The 19,406-nt window shown below is 61.5% G+C and overlaps 1 protein-coding gene across 1 annotated transcript in view; it reads right to left on the bottom strand.

The window, feature by feature from the left end:
* The window catches only part of LOC116875507 (collagen alpha-1(I) chain), a 50,407-nt gene extending 38,631 nt beyond the window's left edge, over positions 1-11,776 (bottom strand). Inside the window, exons 1-2 of the mRNA XM_032871072.1 lie at positions 10,676-11,776; positions 741-756 (exon numbers count right to left, since the gene is read on the bottom strand). Coding sequence (XP_032726963.1) covers positions 741-756; positions 10,676-11,776 — 1,117 coding nt within the window. The remainder of the gene's footprint in view (positions 1-740; positions 757-10,675) is intronic.
* Between the last annotated feature and the right edge of the window lie 7,630 nt (positions 11,777-19,406).

Below are 19,406 nucleotides of genomic sequence, written 5' to 3'. Positions count from 1 at the left end.
GGGGTTACCCCCCAGTGTCTGCCTCCCCCTCACTGGACATCTCCCTCCCTGTGCCCCTGAGTCTGAAATGTCCCTCTACCTTTCTCTGATCATGAGGACGCTATCATTGGATTTAGGGCCGAGCCAAAGTCCAGGATGACCTCATGTGAAAATGGGATTTAATTCAGAACCAGGAGGCACCGAGGACCTGGAGCCCGGCCCCCGGTCTAGAAATGCAGGGGTATGGCCCTGAGAGGGACCTGGGCCTGGCTGGAGGCCTCAGCACCCAGATTCCCGTGAGGCTGGGCTGCCTTCCCAGCGCCCCTTTCCTTGGGCTCGGGACACCCTGGCTGGGACCAGGGCAGGAAAGCCACAGAGAAGTGCTGAGGTCTCTTTGAGACCAGATCCAGGTGCTGCAGAGACCAAGTAGGGCCAAGGGGTGGAGGGTGCCCACCTGTCCCAGCGGCCCCTCCTGGGGTGGCTCTCTGCCCACACAGAGCCGAGGGGCCCGTAAGGTCCTAGTGTTTGGGGTCAGGCAGCCCTGGGCCCTGTCTGCAGCCCTGGGGCCTTGGCTGGTGACCTCTGCTCCTCACCTGGAGGCCCCCCCCACTGGGGGTCCTGGGGCGGCCGGGCTATTGCTTTGGTCCAGCCACCAGGTTTCACCCAAGACGTGGCCTTGGGAGGAGTGAGCAGGTGGCCTGTCGAGCCCTCCGTGCTCCCCTAGCTCTAGAGGTGGCCAGGCCCAGAGTGGGACCCCTTACCTGCAAAGGTGTAGGGCTGGGGGAGGAGGGAAGGCCAGGGGCCCACGTTCGACAAAGGCTTCATGCACTTCCCCCTTGCGGAAGCAGGATCAGGTCAGAAGCTTGCACAGGAGACTGAGGGCTGTGTCACAGCCTGCAGGGCTGAGAGGCCAGGAGCAGGGGACACAGCAGCAGTGCCCTTCCTCCACCAAGCCATCTGGGCAGCCTCAGACAGGGGGACGGTGATACCTAGGAGCATATCTGTCAGGGCCCAGAGAGGGGGCCTGCGGCTCTCCCCACAGGCCAGAGGATCACCAGCTGCTGCCCTGGGCCTGCGAGACACTGGGCTGTGCCTGGCTTCTCCAGGGCTCCCCCTCTGCCCTCCTGCAGTTGGGACAGGAGGGGCTGATGCAGGACATCACCTGTCAGGACTTGGGGCCATTTCCTCGCCCCCCCCCACCTGCCCCGGGGGGAGCAGCCAGCTTGTCCCAGCATGTCCTGCCTTTTGGGCCCCTGGCTGCCCTAACTCCCTCTGTCCTCCCAGTGCTTCTCCTCTAGGGTGGGGTCAAGGGCTGGAGGCCTGGGGGTCCTAAGGGAAGCTGCTGGCCCTTCCCAGGCTGTTTCTGCGAGGCCGGGCCGTTCACACCCACAGTGACCTTGGAGGGAGGCTGGAGAGCCCAGTTTTCAGAGGCGGCTTGGCAGGATTGGAGCCACCCAGGGCCCCTGCTGGCCGGGGGTTTGGGGGTTAGAGCCAGAGGGGGAGAAGCAGGGTCCCAGGGGCTCCCTGCTCCTGCTGCTGGGTGGGGGCGGCGTTCCCCAGTTCCCAAGGATGCAGGACCTAACGGGGTGACTGGAGTCTTTATAAAGTGAGGTGCCAGGGATGGAGGGGGCTTGAAGCCACCGAGCTGTGCTTACAAGCGGTGGAAGTGGGCCCTTTCATGTACATTTCACCACAGTCTGAAAAATAAGTAAAAACTTGAAAGAGAAAAGAAGAGGGAGGCAAAGGGAGATTTGAGACCCAGAAGAGATGGAGACTGGCAGGATTGTGGAGACGGGGACTGTCGTGGCCACCAGAAGCCAAGAGGCATGACCCAACTGTCCTCAGAGCCCCGTGTGGCCTGGGACTTCTGGCCTCTAGAGCTGCCAGAGGACATCTGTGGTTCTGAGCCTTCCGGTGACATTCACACCCAAGTCCTCCAAGTTCTGCCCCTTTGCATGGGGCAGAATGGGGGGCGGGGGAGGCGGGAACCAGGGCACCACTGGGGTCACAGGGTTGGGAGGCAGGAGCCCTTCTGTCCCCAGCGTGGGTCCGACCAGGGCATCGGTGAGTCCTACCCTGCCAGGAGGGCTTGTTGTAAGCAGGGGGTCGCCAGGCACCTTAGGGAACCTGCTGGGCTCATGGGGCCCAGAGGGGCTGGACCTCGGGGCTGGGGCCTCCCCACAGGGTGAGAGGTTGGGGCCAGGAGGCCAGTTCAGGGAGGATCCCCACGGTCCACAATGGGGTGAGGTGGTACTTGGTCTTGCTCTTGGTTGACCCAGGGGACCACACCTACTTGGTAAGACCTTCCTTTTCCAGGCTTCCATTCCCTGGCCTGGGCCCTCTTGCCTCTCCCCTGCCCTCCCCACCCAGCCTGTCCCTCCTCACCCCTGCATGGACCTCATCCACACCTCTGCTTTCCATCTGAGCCACACTGGGACTCTCCCGGCCTACTCTGCAAACCGGTGGCTGGCTCTAGCTCACTCCACACGCACCTGGCTGCTCCAGCTCCAGCCCTCCCCAGGCTGAATGCCATTCCCTGACCTGCAGCCTCTTCCCCTGGGCTTGCCCCCCTCCCCCCACCCAGTGGCCTCCCAACTATCGCAGCCATCTCTTCCACACTCAAAACTCTCCCCTGGCCTCTCATGCCAGTCTTCCCAGTGCTTGCAAAGACCTCTGGGATCCAGCCATTGGCTCCCCCAGCCCCTTCCTCATCTCTTCTCCCCTCTACCGCCATTGAAGGCCCACTGGCCCCCTTTCATTCCTAGAAACCTCAGGGCCTTTGCACCTGCCAGCCCCTCAGCCTGAAATGACCCCCCCCCCCCCGCCACAACTTTCATGACTTGGTTCCTCATTTCCTTGACTGCTTTGCGTAAGTGCTGTCTCGCGTGTGCCCTGTCTGAATTTGCAACACTCTCCAGCCTCCTGGGGGCCACGCACTCCCTGAGCGTGCTGTAGAGTTGACTCCTTGGTGCAAGCTCTCGCCTCACCCCCCCTCCCCACTGCAGTGTGAGCTCCGGGGTCAGCTCCTCAAGGTTCCAGCTCTCTGGGTGCCAACGGCGGGCCCACAGCCAGTCCCGGGCGACAGTGTGAGGATCCACAAGGAGGACTCCTGCCCAGCAGGCAGGCTTGACCTCGGCATGCCCCTTCCCTGCGAACCACCCCCACTTTCATGCACAGTATCTTCCAGAAGGCGTGCTCGGCCTCAGGAACCTGCCTGGGAGCAGCGGCTGGGTCTCCAGGCCGCGGAATCTGGGCTCTGCTGACACTGTTGTGGGGCTGGCGATACTCAGTGTGGGAGGGGAGAAGGCCACAGTCTGCGGCGAAGAGAAGTAAGCTGGGCGGACGGACACTTGGAGGCCTGGCACCCAAGACAAGCTCTCCAGCGGCCTCGCGGCCTCCTCTGCTCCAGCCGGCAAGAGCACTCACTGGGCAGCGAGCATAAGCCTCTCATGATTGGCACAAAAACAGTAAAACGGACCAATGGAACGGGAGGGAGGGTCAGAATGAGGAACCCCTCAACCCCATCTTCCGATCAGCTGGGCCACAAGGGCCGCTGCGGTGCAGGGTGAAAAGATGGCCTGAGTCTGGGCCTCTCATCCGAGGCGCCGTGTCAGCTGGATTTGATGGGGGGGAATGACCCTTGACCCTTACATCACACCATATACAAAAATTAATTAAAAATGGATCACAGACCGCTATGTGAAAAGTAAAATCAAAAAAAGCTTCCAGAATAAAAATAAGAGAACCTCTTCAAGACACTGTCACTGGGCAAGATTGCTATAAGATACAAAAGGCTCTCTCCATGAATGATTGGACTTCATTGAGTTTAAGGACATTGGCTCATCAAGACGCCATTTAGAGGGACACCTGGGTGGCTCAGTGGGTTAAGCCTCTGCCTTCGGCTCTGGTCATGATCTCAGGGTCCTGGGATCGAGCCCCACAAGGGGGGGTGTCTCTGCTCAGCGGGGAGCCTGCTTCCCCCGCCCCCATCCTCTGCCTGCCTCTCTGCCTATTTATGATCTCTGCCGTCAAATAAATAAATAAAATCTTTAAAAAAACAAAAAAGACACCATTTAGAGAGTGGAAAGGTAAGCCACACACAGGGAGACAACATCCACTCCATACATCTGTGCATCTTTTTTTAAAAGATTTTATTTTTAAGTAATCTCTACACCCGGTGCGGGACTCAGACTCATGGCCCAAGATCCAGAGTTGCATGCGATACGGACTGAGCCAGCCGGGCGCCCCCCCATCTGTCTACCGGGATAGACAGACAAGTACCCAGACGGAGCTGCCTTCCTGAGCAGAATACATAAAGAACATCCACGAAACCATAAAAACAAGACAATCAAGCAATATTTGAATCCGGTACAACACTTGAACAGGTACTGCCCAGACCTGTGGGGTATCCAAATGGCCAACACGCAGGTGAAAAGTAGCTTGGCGTCCTTAATCATCAGGGAAGCAACTGCGTACTAGAGCTGGGCGTCCCTTTCTCCCGCCTCAGGACTCACACGGAGACAGGGGACGGCCCGGTTTCCAGAGGCCAGCTCCCAGCCCGCAGACTTAGCCGCACGACTCCGTGGCCACCTCATTACACGTACTCCCTCTGTCCCCTGGAGCCCTGCACCAGTGTCCCAGGGTTGCCATCCCCAGAGGCCCACGGAGTGGCCGGTTCAGAGCAGCACAGACACCCCATCACAGTTTGGAAGGCCACAGGTGTCCAGCAGTCCCTCTGTCCGGAGCTCCCTCCTGGCTTCTGGGGGCTTCGACAATCCTCGGCACCCTGTGGCTTGCGGTCCCATCACTCCAGTGTCTGCTTCTGTGGCCACGTGGCCTCACCTCTGTGCCCCCTGCTGCCCAGCCCCGCTGGAATGAGGACATTTTTCACTGGGCTTAGGCCCACTTTCACCACGGTGGCCTCATCTCAAGATGACTAACCAATTACGTCTTCTCCTAAAGAGCGGCACATCGTGGCACTTGGTAGACGCAGCCTGCGATGGGGCCACGTCGCTCAGCAAGCCCCGGCAGCGCAGGCTCTCTGGGGCTCACCTCCGTCCTGAGAGCGCTGAGGAGGATGGACACCTCCCTCCCAGGGACCAGCTCACACCCTCACCGTGTGCCCGGGCGCGGAGGAGCTGCCCGCAGCCAGGCCCGCGTGGGGGTTGGCGTCCTCGGCTGGTCACACGAAGGACCCCAGACTGGGTGCCTGGCGTAGCAGACACGTACCGTCTCAGCGCGCGAGGCCACGGTTCCAAATCCGGGGCTGGACGGGGCCGCGCTCCCTCCCAAGGCTCCAGGGGCTCAGCCTCCCTCTTTTCTTCCCGCTTCTGGTGACCCTATGAGGTCCTCACCTCCGTCATCATGAGGCCACCGCGAATGCCCCTGTGCCTCTCTCTTAAAAGGATGCTTGCCATTGGGTGTGGGTTTAGGGCCTGACCTGATGCAGACCACTCCCCCCACACCTTTCCCGCGCCAGCTTGCACCCACAGGAGCCAGGTGGGCGGTCTTTTGGGGTCACCATCCAGCCACTCCAGAAGGGTTCCTGAAACATCAGAACACTGGGGACACAGTTACCTGGCCGTGTGGTTACAGAAGCGGGGCGTGGGGTCTGAGAGCTGTGGGTAAGTCACCAAGGGCCTCAATGAGGAGGACAGGCCAGTGTGGGGAAGGGGCCCCGGGCAGTGGTTCAGGCCGGGGAGAACGCTGGCAGTGGGGACACAGGCCGCCACTGTGCACACACACTTGCCTCCAGGCTTCTCCGTGTCATCGGGACCACCCTGCCATCCAACCTACCCCTCTCATCCCCACCGAGAGAGCGTCTTCCCTGTGATTGTGGGAGACATGCTGGGCTCAGGGAGGTGGGGTGCCCCAGCAGTACATGGCAGACCTGGGTGTGGGCCCAGACCTCCTGAGCCCAAGGAGGCCCTTGCCTGCCCAGTGGTGGGCTGAGCCTAAGGAGGTGCAGCAGGGCTACAAAGAGTTTGCGGGAAGAAAGGTCTCATCCCAAGTCCTGGGGGACTTGGGCCCTGTGGATGCCAGTCAACCCCCCGAGAAACGGAGGAAGAGGGACCTTGGAAGTGCCCCCAGAGATTCCATTTCTGGAATGGTGTGTGGTGAGGGACGGGTGTGTGGTGGGGGACGGGCACAGGTGCGGGCACACAGTGGGGCTGCATGTGGCCCAGGCAGCCAGAGACACAAGGGGTTCAGGGGACCAACTTCCCCTCCATGCAACTGGCTGAGGCGGCCCAGAACGGACGGGGCCATGGGGCTGAGGAGCCATTCTGAGCCGATACGCCCCTTGGAGCTTTGAACTTTGTATCGTGGGTTCACTAATGATGTGAATCACCCAACAGGAGGGAGAAGCAGGCCGGGTCCCACATGTCCCTTCAACCCTGGGGCCGGGCCTCACCCTTGTTCTGTCCCAGGTGCCCTGGGCTCTGACTCAGCCCCTTCCCCGCAGACCCCGCAGCCCAGCGGGCCTCCTCCAAGGGGCCTGTCCCGGCGGGGAAACAGCCGAGCACCTGAGCCCCACTGGGCAGAAGGCATGAGTGCCGCCATCCTACCCTACCTGCATTTGAGGGTGACGGGGGGGTGTCTGCTGCATGGCCACGGAGGAGGATGAGGACAGGAACAGCTGCTCCCCCCAAAACACTCTGCAGAGCCCCTCTTGGCCCTTCAGCTATCTGGGTCAAGTCTGGCTGTCCTGAGCCAGAGGCCAGCAATGGCCCCTGTGAGGTGGCCCATCGCCCAAATCCTACATTTCTGTTTTCGGGGCTGGTGGGCAGCAGCTTGAGCTCAGACTGAGGTCAATGGCTTGGGCCCAGGTGCTGGCTGCTCTCCTTCCTGCCTGTGCAGCCTTGGCCAGCGGTGAGGGGTCAGCGGGGGCCTGCGGCTCAGCGCTCGGAAAACCGCCCTTCTCCCTCTTGGTCAGTGAGGATGGCGCGGCTGCTGTGTCCCAAGGCCTAGCGAGGGACCCGGCCCTTTCTCATCCTCTCCTACTTCTGTCCCCCCCACCCAGACCCTCTCCAGATTCCTTTTCTTTTCTTTCTTTCTTTTTTTTTTTTTTTTAAGATTTTATTCATTTATTTGACAGAGAGAGACACAGCGAGAGAGGGAACACGAGTAGGGGGAGTGGGTGAGGGAGAAGTAGGCTTCCTGTCGAGCAAGGAGCCTGATGCAGGGGCTCGATCCCAGGACCCTGGGGGACCATGACCTGAGCTGAAGTCAGACACTTAACGGACTGAGCCACCCAGGTGCCCCCACAGATTCCTTTTCTGACTCCATGCAGGGAAATCTCTCCCGCCCCTCCCCAGGGGAGGGCCCTAGGCCTGCTCTGTCCACCCCCAGGACCCCCAGCACCCCCTCACCCTAGTGCATGCTAAGCCAGCAATCCCCTGGAGCCAGCCTCTCGTCCAGCAGCCTCTGAGGGAAATCCCTCAGCACCCCCACACTTGTCACCCTCATGGGGGCTCCTAACCCATGGCCCTTGATCCCAGGGTGGGGGCAGGACAGAGTCAGCGCCAGTCGGGCCAGCAATCCCTGCGGTGAAAATAGGGCAGCGGGCCGCAGGCCAGGCATGGTCAGGGCACCCAGCCCCGTGCCTGCCTCAGCTCACTGTGCCCACCCATGAGACATCAGGAAGTTCCTGCCATGGGCCCCCACATGAGGGTGTGCCTGCCGGCAGAGGACCCTGACCCCTGCATGAGGCTTTCCCAGGGCCCTGACAAGACGAAGGAGGCTGGCCTCAGCCCCGGAGGCCTGGGCCCCCCATAAGGCCATCACTGCACAGCTTGCACCCCAGCCGTGGCATGGAATGTGCGGGGCTGTGGGCCTCTCGCCAGCGGGACCTGCTGCCCAGGGCTCACTTTACGTGCAGGCTCAGAAGACAAGTGCCCAGCTTCGGGGATGGGCTTCTGGGTGCTCGTGGACCAGACTGGACCCTGTGGTTGGAGGCACGACAGCCAGAGCAGGGGGCACCTACCCTGAGCCCAGCTGGTGGTCTCCATAGGGTCTGGGGAAGGGGCTGTAGGGCAAACTGAGGCACGCCAGGGCCTACAAACCATCAAGGGGTCCGCGGAGCAGGGATAGGACCCAGGCTCCTGGGGAGGACCAAAAGCACTGAGCTAGTGATCCCCAGCGGCACGGCCGGAGGCCTCTGGCCCAGAGATGTGTTGGGGGTCATGCCTATTATTTTGGATTTCTCTGATTGCAAAAAGAATACTTTCAGGGGCGCCTGGGTGGCTCAGTGGGTTAAACCTTTGCCTTCAGCTCAGGTCATGGTCTCAGGGTCCTGGGATCGAGCCCTGAATCGCATCGGGCTCTGGCTCTCTGCTCAGCGGGGAGCCTGCTTCCCCCTCTCTCTCTGCCTGACTCTCTGCCTACTTGTGATCTCTCTCCTTCTGTCAAATAAATAAATAAAATCTTTAAAAAAAACCCAAACCCTTTCAAGAGAGAAATGTGAGAAGTCTAGGAAATTATAAAGAAGAAAACCATCCTGCCCCTACCAAGGGGCCTGAGGCTGGGTGGGTGGGCCAGACAGGTACGGTGGCCTGGGCCAGAGACGCTGCAGCCCCGGTGTTCACTGGGGTCCCCGTATGCCTCGCTGCCCCTTTGCCGCCCCTGCCACTTACTGCGAGAGAACAACCCACAGTCGCAGGGAGGACCCCACTCCCGGCCCAGATTCTGGCAGCTCAAGCCCAGACCCCCAATTCGAAGCCTGCAAATCACCCTCATCTGCCTCTCCTGACCTCCACCCGCCCTTCCTGACCTCCCACCCCCACCCCAACTCGCTCTGAAGTCCCTGCAAGGTCCTCTGGCTTCCAGCCAAGGACGTCTGGGCTCTTCTCCCATTTGGGTGTCCCTGTGGTCAGGGAAGAGATCCGGCAGAGCTGACGGCTGCCCGGTGCGGGAGCTGGTGCGGGAGCTGCTCCACATGATGGAGAAGTCCCCAGGAGTGAGGCCCACGCCGCAGCCAGCTCAGGAATGGGGTGCCTCAGGTTGGGCTTCTGTTCCCAGACGGGCCTGGTACAAGAAGGGGACTCTGGGGAAGGCTGAGTGTGTCTCAGAGCTACCGCCACCTGGAACACCCCCGCCCCCGCCGCCCCTTGCCAAGGCCCACCCTCTCATCTTTCCCCCCAGCTGCAGCCATTTACATCCAGAAAACATTTGGTTTCACGACACTGTTTTGAACCTTGCGTCCTGACACTGATTTTTACCCTTCTCCTGCATGCCGCCAGCCCCCAAGCACAGAGCCAGGCAAAAACTATGCATGCAACACCCACTCAAGGGTTAACTGAGGCCAAAAGCAGAGCCACTGTTGTTCTCCCCGGCCCCCAGCCCCAGGCGCTGATCCCTGGTCCCGTGGTGACCACGGGAGTGTGGGTGCAGACAAAGCTGTGTTCTTCCAGCCCCGGGTTTCATGATAGCAGCACAAGGACCCCATTCTCTCTTGTGCCCAGCTGTGTCCCCTCCCCCAGTGAGCCTGACACCCCGGGAGGGCCCCCAAGGGCACAGGCTCAGCTGCTGGGGCTCGGAGAAATTCACAAGGGGCCTCTGCAGGGGAAGCCAGTTCTGCCTGAAAGGTACAGACAGCTGCAAGTCCGCACATCCAGCCTCGGGTGGGAAACTGCCTGCATTGTTACAACTGATTTTTGAACCTAAAAGTGGAGGTTCATACCCAGCCTGTTAAACATAATCTTATTGGTTTCAGTCCAATGTGACCTTTTGGAATCTGGCTTCCAGATTCTTCCCATATATTAGCAGTTCTCCCCAGCTGTAGAGATGGTGACCTGCCTGGCTGTGCCTTCATCCCAGGGACTCAGAAAAACAGGCCTGGCTGGCAGAGGCTGCAGAGGGGACTTCCCAGGGAGAATGGGGCCCTTGGCATCCTGCTTGTGGGTGCTGTGGCCCACAGTGTGGGGTTATAAGGCCCACCTTTTCCTGCTCTCCTTCTACAAGCATAAGGGCTTGGAGAAGGCCGGACACAGTCTGCCCAGGCCATGAGTCTTGGGGTTATCAAGGACCCACAAGCCAGTCAATCCATGTCCCAAGGTTTTGCAGAATCTGGGACCCCAGCACCCAGCCCCTGGGTAAGAACACAGGCCGGCCAGTTCCTGACTGTCCCAGTCTCCATTTGCTCATCTGTAAAATGGGAATGATCGTCATGTCATCTGTATCCCAGGCTACCCAGAGAATTAAATGAGGGTCCAGGACACCATTTGGCACCCAGATGTCCATGTAGTCACATAAACCAGAGAGGTGGACCAGTGGAATTGGCCCAAGTCTTGCCTTCTGGATCCTGGTCTGGTCCCTAGACCAGGAGTGAGTCCCTCCCCAGGGACTGCCCCTTCTTGGTCAGAGCCCAGCTCAGCCAGGTTGCCCGCCTGGTTGGTACTGTGTTTTCTCTTGAGGATGTGGGCCTTCCTTTCTGCAAGCTGCCCCCACTGGGGTCCCTCATTCATTCCCTCTCCCAGAAGCACACCCCCCCGCCCTCAGTCGTTGAAAGCCAGGCCCTTGGCCCCAACTGCATACCGCACAGGACAATCCGCCCCAGCCTGGAGGTCTCAGGAAGCCTCTGGCCTGGTGGCTACTGGGCCCGGGGCCTCCTCCAGGCCGCCAGCAGGGCAGTGGGAGGCCACAGCGGAATGTTGCCCCTGGGCTGGCGGAGGGGATGGGGGGATAGAGTCCAGCTCACCTGCCGCACCTCCGGCCCCGCGGCGCCCCCCTCCCCCCTGGCGTGACCTTCGCCTCCGGGCGGACAAAGGCCGGCGGGGCTGGCGGCGCCTTTAAGGACGCGGCGCTGCAGGGTCGGTGCCAGGAGGCGCCGGGCGAGCCCCGGGGGAGCCGCGCGGCGGACGGAGAGCGGGCGCCCGCGGCCAACCCCGCAGCCACCCCGGGCGCGCCCCGCGTGGTGACTCGCTCGGTGGGGGCGGGATGGGGCAGCCGGGGGCGCGGCGGAGCGGGTGGCACTGGGGTGCGGAATGCGGCGGGGGTCGGCGGGCCGCGCGTGGGGGCTGGGGGGCAAGTGGGGCGAGACCCGGGGACCCGGCGGAGCTCGGGAGGCAGCAGCGAGCGCGGGCCCCCCAGTCCCCATGCGGGGCGGCCGCCCCGCGTCCCGGCCAGCGGCGGCCCAGAGCAGCGAGCGGAGCCGGCGTGCGGGGCGGAGGGCGGACCCCGCTCGCCTCCCGTCAGTTTCCCGTTCGCTGTCGCCGGCCCGTTGCGCGGGGGGGGGGGGCGCCTCCCGGGCCGTGAATCCGACTGTGGCGCCTCCAGCCGCCTGCGCGCTCCGGGGACGGGCGGGACGGGGGAGCGCGGCGGCCGCTTCCCGCGCGGGGACTCGGAGCGGGACCGGATGGGGACCCGGAGCCGCCGAGCGGTGGCTCCTCCCGACGCGGCCGCCCCCGGCGGGCTTTTGTTTCTCGCTCGCAGCCGGGCTCCGCGCTCCCACCCGCCTCTCGCGGCGGCTCCGGGCCTCGGGCACTCGCGCTCCCGGAAAACACGAGCGCAAACCCGGGAACGGGCGGCGCCTCCCCGGGCCCGAATCCGCGTGTGGGGACAGACCAGTCCGCGCCCCCGCGGCCCCGCGCCCGCGGGACGCGGGGCCCGCAGCCGGGGGCTCGCGCGCTGGGGACGCCGCCGCGGACGTGGCTCTCGGGGCGCAGGGGACCGGGCCGGCCTCCGCGCTGCCCTGGGTGCGGCCCCGCTGCCCATCCTGCCTTGCCCTGTTGGAAGGGGGACTTTCCCGGGGATTCTCCCCGGCCCCCGCCGCCGTCTGCACGCAGCACTGACGGGTCATGGACTGGCACACGGCACATATTCCTGCAGGTCAAAAACCCACAACAACAACAACAATAATAAACGGGGCTACTGAATGATCTTTCAATTGAATGGATCTACTGTCCTCTTAACAAAAGCGGGGTGCGCAGGCTGCAGTGGTGGTCCTGTGGCCATGCCTGGGCCAGGCCCTTTGCTTGCCTGGGCGGAATGAGAGGAGAAAGGGCTTTGCCACAGTCCCCAGCTGCTCTATGGGAATTTTGATGGGAATAATTTATTGTTGGTGCATATATGCTGCAGGCTAACTGGCGGAGGGCTCAAACCCCCAGCAATAAGGAGGAAGAGAATGGGCAGATCTGGTGCCGGCCCAGCCCTGGTTTCCTCCCAGACACAGCCACAGGACTGGGAGAAAAGTCCTAGGGAGTGCAGGGACAAAGGGAGGTTGTGAGGTGTGCCCGCCCCATCAAGCGGGGTCTGGGATGTGAGTGGGGAGCGTGGCCAGCAGCAAGTTCCCGGCAGGAAGAGAACAGGGGGGCAGCCAGACTGAGCCGTCCAGGCCTCTGGCTTTGTGGGTCAGAGGCCAGTCTGCACCAGGCAGCCGCGACCATCTGGAGCTGGGACAGAGGCAGGAAGGGGAGCCTAGCAGGGCAGTGGGGGGTGGGGGGCTCCCACCTTTGGGAATGTGAAAAAGCCCAACAGGGAAGTTTGCTTCAAGGTTCCTGGACACTCTGGAGGCTGGGGTGAGAAGGGGCAGGTGCCATTTCCCCCTACATCTGGGGGGAACTGGTGCTTAGAGGAACTGTGTTGGTCATGTGTTAGGGGTGGGGTGTGATGAGCTGGGAGCTGTGGCCAGCTCGGTCCCCTGAAGATCGGGCCAGCCTGGCCCCAGACGCGTCCTTTAGGTTTTGCTCCTGGCCTTGCCTGTCTGTCTTACCTCGCCAGGGCCAGCTGGATTTTATCAGAGGAAACCCTGACACCCAGCCCGTACCCCCTCTCTCAGCCCCCAACCCCCGTGTGAGATCAGGCCCAGGAAGCCCGGCCCCAGAGACCCTGTCCAGACATACCTTGACAGCGACATGTGTAAACACACCCAGCGGGGAAGGAGCAGCGCACAGCAACTGCTTACTTGGCTCTCCCTCCAGCGGGCGTGCGAGGCCTGGTCTGGGAGGAGGCAGAAGGCATGTGGCCAGTCTCTGCGGGGAGCAGGGGGCGGGTGCCCAGAAACACCCTGTACCTGGCCCCTCATGAGGTCCAGCAGTTTCTGTCCCTCACCTCGGCGCAGCCCACCCCCTTGCCAGGGCTGTTCCAGCCACTAGGCCACCCACCTCCATTCCCCTGGGCTGGGGCTGGGGCTGGGGCTGGGGTCTTTCCACGCAGGCAGGAAGAGGAGGGCCCGGTTTGGGCCAGCCTCCTGCAAGGAAACCCCCGAAACACACCCCTCTACAGTTTTGGCTATGGAGGACCATCGGTAGGGAAGGAGCAGTTGGCCTTTGGGGCGGGCGACCTAGTACACGCTATTGATTCCTTCCCAGACATCCCCGCGGGGTCCCTTGTCTTCTTGCAGCCCATGTGAAAAGGTGTCCAGGAGGCTGGAGCGGGGCGGGAGGATAGCGGGCAGTAAGGACGCAATGGGGGGCTCCCTCTCCTGGGGCCCTCCTCACCTCTGGGGGTCCCAGGCGTCTCCCTGCCCCTCATCCCCTTCAGCAGCACTAACCCTATGAACCGCCTCACTGCCACCAACCAACATCTGGAGGGGGGGGCTGGGCAACAGGGATGCTCCTGCCCTTTTATGAAAATCGCTTCGATTTAACCCAGATGGGTCTCCTGTTGATAACCTCACGCAACCAGCACCCTGAATTATACTGTAGGTGTGAACACACTGGGTTATATTTAGCCGCAAATTATGACTCTGTTTAACAAGCACCTTCCCAGAGCTGAGGGGGCTGGGCAGCCTTCTGACCTGGTTGGACCAACCAGAAACAGAATTACCCCCCCAGGCGGGAGGGGCCTGGGAAAGCTGTTCATCCAATTTCAAAGTCTGGCTCCCCAGCAGCTCCTGCTGCCTTTTGAAACTTCCAGCCACATCCCCAAGACTGTCTTGGAGCTTGTCTGTGGCCTGCAGGGACCAGCTGTGCCCGGGGTGGGGGGAGTGAGGGGGTGGTGTCTGGCCTCAGCACTTAGGCCCCTTGCTCAGGCAGGAGCTGGGACTTGGGAGACATTCCGCCTAGGCCACGGGGCCTGGCAATGCTGGAGGGAGACTTCCTGGGGGAGGTGTAGGAAGGACCCTCCCACCCTGGCCTGGCCCAGGTCAAGTCTTCTACCTCTGTCTGCTGCCTCTCCCCATCACCTGGCCTTCGGTGACAGGAGGCATTGTTTTCCAGTGGGGAGGGGGGAGGGCCCCTTTCTTTGGGGGAGGGGATCACTGCCTTCCTCTCCCCTCCAAAGTAGGGCTGCCTTAACAAAGCTTAAGCCCCCAAAGAGGACAACATGGCAAGAAGACCATCTTCCAGTCTAGGCACAAAGGCCCCAGTACAGCATCTTGGGGAGGGCCTGTGGGGGTCCAAGCTGCCCTAGTGAGGGAGCCACATGGGGGAGAGGGCTTCTGGGGTCTGGGCTGGGGCTGGTCCACACTGACCTTCCCCCAGAACCTCTGCTCCCTCCAGTGCACCAGCCAGAGGCCCTGATGAAAAGAATCACCACCCCCCCAATCTGGTGGCAGAAGACTTCTTTCAAGGAGATGGTGTGGGGGCCCGGCTTCGGGGTGCTGGGGCCGAGCTCCTCCAGCTAAGGTGCTCTGGGGAATGTGTCTGATTTTTTCCTTTTTTTTTTTTTAATCCCTCTTACTTGGGCAGGGGGGTGCAAACTCTTTATCTTTTTTTTTTTTTTTAAGATGTTATTTATTTGACTGAGAGAGAGATACAATGAGAGAGGGAACACAGGCAGGGGGAGTGGGAGAGGGAGAAGAAGGCTTCCCGCTGAGCAGGGAGCCCAATGCGGGGCTCGATCCCAGGACTCTGGGATCACGACCTGAGCCAAGGCTTAACAACTGAGCCACCCAGGTGCCCCCAAACCCCAAATCTTTGTATCGTCCTTGGAAAGAGCAGATGTGCACCACTCTCCTCTTGGGCCAGGGGAGGGGGTGCTGGCTCAGCTCACCCCCCTTCGCTCTCCTGCACAAACTCTAGATGCTGGGCAAGTGCAGACCTATGGGTACAGGGCCCCCCGCTTCAGGCAGGCTGGCCTGCCTGCACTCTGGACCTGGCCCCCTGAGCCTGGTGGGGGGGGTGGCGCTGTAGAATTAAGAATCAATTTTTGTCAAGAAATTGTTCCTAATTTGCTCTTTGACTAATGGCCCAGGGAACAATGGCGAGACTCCTGACGCACAATTACAGAGCATGCGGCTCCGCTGCTCTCTGGCCCAGGCAGGTGCCTATTTGGAGCAGGGACTAATTCACAATTTTATGTAACTCACCCAAGAACCCCACCCTCTGGTGTTAAAAAATGATTATTTCATGATTTCAGACAGAGCAGGATCGCGGTCCTTCGGGAGCTGAGAGATCTAGATCTGTTGCCGCCTCCCAGGGACCCTTGCTGATGTGGGGATGGGCTCTGGCCCGCAGGGGCCCAGGCTGCGTTGGGGGAGGCAGGTTCTCGAGAGACTTGCTGATACACGGGCCTGCTGTAAACACGTGTCGGCGTGGGGCATGCAAGTGGGTGCGCGTACGTTTTGTGCACATGGGAGTGTCATGTGCTGTGCGACGCCCGAATGTATGCCCGTGTGATGTATGTGTACGCGTGGGACGTGAGCATGCAGGAGAGGGCTCATGTGTGTCGTGTGGTCTGGGAGAGCACGTGCCCAAGTGTCCGAGAACGGCTGGCAGCTCGGGGATCTCTTTATCTTCTTCTTGGGGCCAGAGGGCAAGCCAGGAGGGGTGTTCACCAGGAGAGGTGTGTGCCAGCGTGTGCCAGCATGGTTCTTGTAGGGAGGGACCTTGCTGGGGGCTCACCTTGCTGGTGGTGTTGAGGCGGGGGCAGGCATGCGGGCTGCTGGGGTGTGAGAGCCCCTTCCCCCATGAAACTGTGGGTGACTGCAGGGCCTGGACACCCCAGCTCAACCCGACTTGCCATCGGGACCCCTTGTTCCTCCTCTCTGAATTCTCCCTGGTTTCTCTCCTGCCTGGGTGGAAGGCAAGTCTACAGATCCCTACACCACGTTCCTCTAAAATTAAAAACATTTGTTAGCTCTGGACAGCAGGGAGAGTGAAAAGGAAACTGGAGGTTTCCTTGGAGCTGATAGCGCTCCCAGCCAAACATGCCCAGCCCCAGCCTCAAGGGGGAACACTGGGAGCTCATTTCCGTGGCACTTCGGGAGCTGCCTAGCGGCCCGGTGCCCGAGCTGGGAGGCTGCCAGCCCTTGCTGCATCCAGCGGCAGTCTGCAGTCATTTGCTGTAACAACTGTTTTGAAACAGCATTGGGGCGGGGGGAGCCCACCAGATTTGTTTTAAGGGGAGGGGGGGGAAGAAGGGGGGGGGGGGGGGGCCAGGGGTGGGCAGGGAGCAGTGAGGCCCAGGCACATCCAAGGTAGGCAGGCCCTCCAGAGGCCTGCACCCTGCATCCCGGTGCAAGTCACCAAGGGCAGGGCACAGCACTGGAGAGGCTCCGAAAGCCAGCTCTCACCCCCTGGATGAGTAAACTGGTGACGGTGAGCTGCAAAGCCTCAGTGAGGGCGATCTGAAACCCGCGGACAGCAGGGAGCGCCCCTACCCTAGCGTTCCCCGGAGCGGCTCTCTGCGGGGCGAGCCTGTCTCCGGCGTGGCGGGGGTGGGGCCCATCAGCCAGGCTCCAGGACCTTCAGACCATCTTCTGCCCGCGGGGGTGGGAGCAGGGTTTGCGATTTCCCAGGCGGCACCCTTCCGCACACACGGTGGGGGATCCTGGAGGCTAGAAGCCCCTGAGTCTCCCCCAGCAGGCGGTTGAGAGGCCGGGGATCCCCTCCGGGCTCATGGGCACCCGGGTCGCAGTGGCACACTCGGGGAGCTCGGAGAAATTCCGGGGTTCCGGCCGTCGCCAAGGTGTTCTCTTGGATGGAGGATCCTTTTTCTTTTAAGTACTTTGCTCACGTATATATTTAATTTCAAATGGAGCTTTAATAAATAATACATTTAAAGATTAAAAAAAAAAAAAAAGGTTCCTGGGCCAGAAAACAAGCTTATTGGAGAAAGTCAGCAATGGGGAACTCCCTTTCCGAGCCAAAGCAGGCAATATGCGGTCAGCGAGAGGCGCTTTGCGGGGGGTCGGGACTCCAAGGCTGGAGAGCTGGGCCGAGGGGCTGCGAGAAGCTGGTGGGGACCCCAAGGCGCACGGACCGGGCAGCCACCGCGCACCAGGCCACCGGAGCCCGGGACGCAGTGTGAGCCCAGCGCGCTCCGGGACGCGCGGCAAGCCGCTCCCAGGCCGAGCTCCCGCCCCGCGTGGCCCTGCCAGCGGTCCTGGGGCGCAGGCCGCGGCCGCCCCTGCCCCCCCCCACCCACAGGTGAGGCTGATTTCTCCCGAGCCGGGCCGGCTTTCCCGGATGTGCGCGGGAAGCGGGGGCCTCCGTACGTAGCCACAGGGGCGGGACCCGGAGGAACCCAGTCCCCCCAACACACGCCCGGGCCTCCACGGAGACTCCATCCTCCGGAAGCCGCGGCCCGAACCCGGTGGCCCGCGTCAGCCACCCCCCGCCCCGACGGCAGCGCCAGCCCGAGCCGCCCCCCCCGGCCCCCCCGAGTCCGCAACGGGGACCTAATTCAATCGCCCGCGGCCTAATGAAAAGCCGCGCGCTAATCGGATAGCCGGGCGCTTTACGGATTTGCGCGGGCCGCCCCCTCTCCGCGGTCGCCGCGCGCCGCCCGGGGTCGTTTCCGCAGGCGTCGGCCTGGGGACTGACCGGGGGCTCGGGCCGCGGGGGGTCTATCCCCGCCGCGTCGCGGCCTCGCCCGGGACTCACCTCGGGACCGCGCGCCCTGTCCGCGATCGTCGCGTCCCGGCGCTTACCTGCCAGCCTCCGGCTCTCCGGAGCGGCTCCGCCGGCCGCGCCGCCCGAAGCGGGCGCCCAGTCCCGGAGCCCCCGCCCGCCGCCCGAGCCCCACAGCCCAGGTCAGAGATGCCCGCGGGGCAAGGCCGGCCCAGGCCCCGCGCCTGCTTCCCCTTTCTCTCCGGATTCCTTTGATCCGCGGGCTCTGCGGCGCACCTCGGCTCCGGGGCTGCAGGGGTCGGCCCGTGGGGGTCCTGGAAACCGTCCCCAGCTTATCTCCTTTCATCAAGCGGCCTTGGGCGCCTTGAAACCGCGGAGCCAGTAATTGCTTTTTTCAGGAGGCCCTGTGCGGACTGGACAACAGCCAATCAGCGCCTTGTTTACACTCGGTGATTGACAGCCTGCTGGCAGCGTGCCAGCCAATCGCGGCGGTCCCGCGGGAGCGGGCGGAGGGGGGGGCGGGAAAAGGAAGGAGACAACAGAAGGCCTCGGGCTTAACCCCTTCGCGTCCCTATCGGAATGAGCCGGTGGAGAATTTCTAATTCGTGTGCATGCGTTTGTTAGCATCTAGTTTAAATATCGTGTTTTTTTTTTTAAATCCCCCAGAGGGGGAGGCAGAGATTCACGATAAGAAAGAGGAGTAAAAATAATGTACCCATCACTACTGAGACATCACCTTGGCTCCCGGAGAACAAATAGCATTTTGTTGGGAAACCAAATTCCAACAGAAATATTTATTTGGAGACTATTTTAAAAAGTGCTTTGCATCTAATAATGATGAGGATAATCGTTCAGTGGCTCTTTTTAATGGGGGAGAGAATTTAGCAGATATGCAGAAGAGTGGCATTGAAAAATACCGCGCAGGGTTTTCGCATTGTGCATATGATGGTAAACATGTTTTTAAAATCTAGTTGCAGATGAAGAAAAGGGCAATCTTTGTCTTGGCCATAAATTCCCCGATTTTCATTTTGATCAGTGCTCCGTTGCAAAGTTATGGCCGAGGGTGATAAAAATGAGAGTTGGCAGATGGATGGACAGAGAGGCAGGACCCTCTCCCTGAGGTCTGATCCGAAGGCAGGGAAAGGAGACAACAGGGCAGGTGACTCTGGGATCCTGCGCTGCCCAGGCCTTGGGCGTGGGGGCATTCCTGAGCTCGGCGGGAGCAGGCGAACCTCTCGGAGTGGTGGAAGGGCCGGCAACCCGAGGAGGCCTCTATGTCTGGAGCTCGGGCCTACTTGCGCGGGGTTCAGCCACCTGCCAGACAGATCCCAGGTATTAAAAAAACATCTGCCTTCACGGGTGTTGCTGTTTCTTCTCCCGGCCTCTGTGCACCAGAAGCCAAACGTTAGGCCTGCTGGATTAAATTAAAAAAAAAAAAAAGGAAGGAAGAAAGAAAGAAAGAAAAAGGAAAAGCCTTCCCCTATGCGCGGACACGCGCTCCCACTCGCCTTGCTCCCTCTCCCGCCCTGCGCCACCACATTCCCATTCAGCAGCAACGATCTGCGCAGAGGAGCTGCGCAGTCGCCGGGCTTGAATTAGGCGCCATCGGGCTCAGTAGTAGCCCTGCTGCTCCCTGATTGGCAGCTCTCTGGCCCGGCGCCAGCCTATTGGGAGGCCTGTTTACGCCGAATGAGT

This window comes from Lontra canadensis, unplaced genomic scaffold (genome assembly GCF_010015895.1).
Source record: "Lontra canadensis isolate GAN:19392208 unplaced genomic scaffold, GSC_riverotter_1.0 scaffold41, whole genome shotgun sequence".
Lineage (NCBI taxonomy): Eukaryota > Metazoa > Chordata > Mammalia > Carnivora > Mustelidae > Lontra > Lontra canadensis.
The sequence above is the reverse complement of the archived record's forward strand: the minus strand, read 5'-3'. Positions and strand labels throughout refer to the sequence as shown.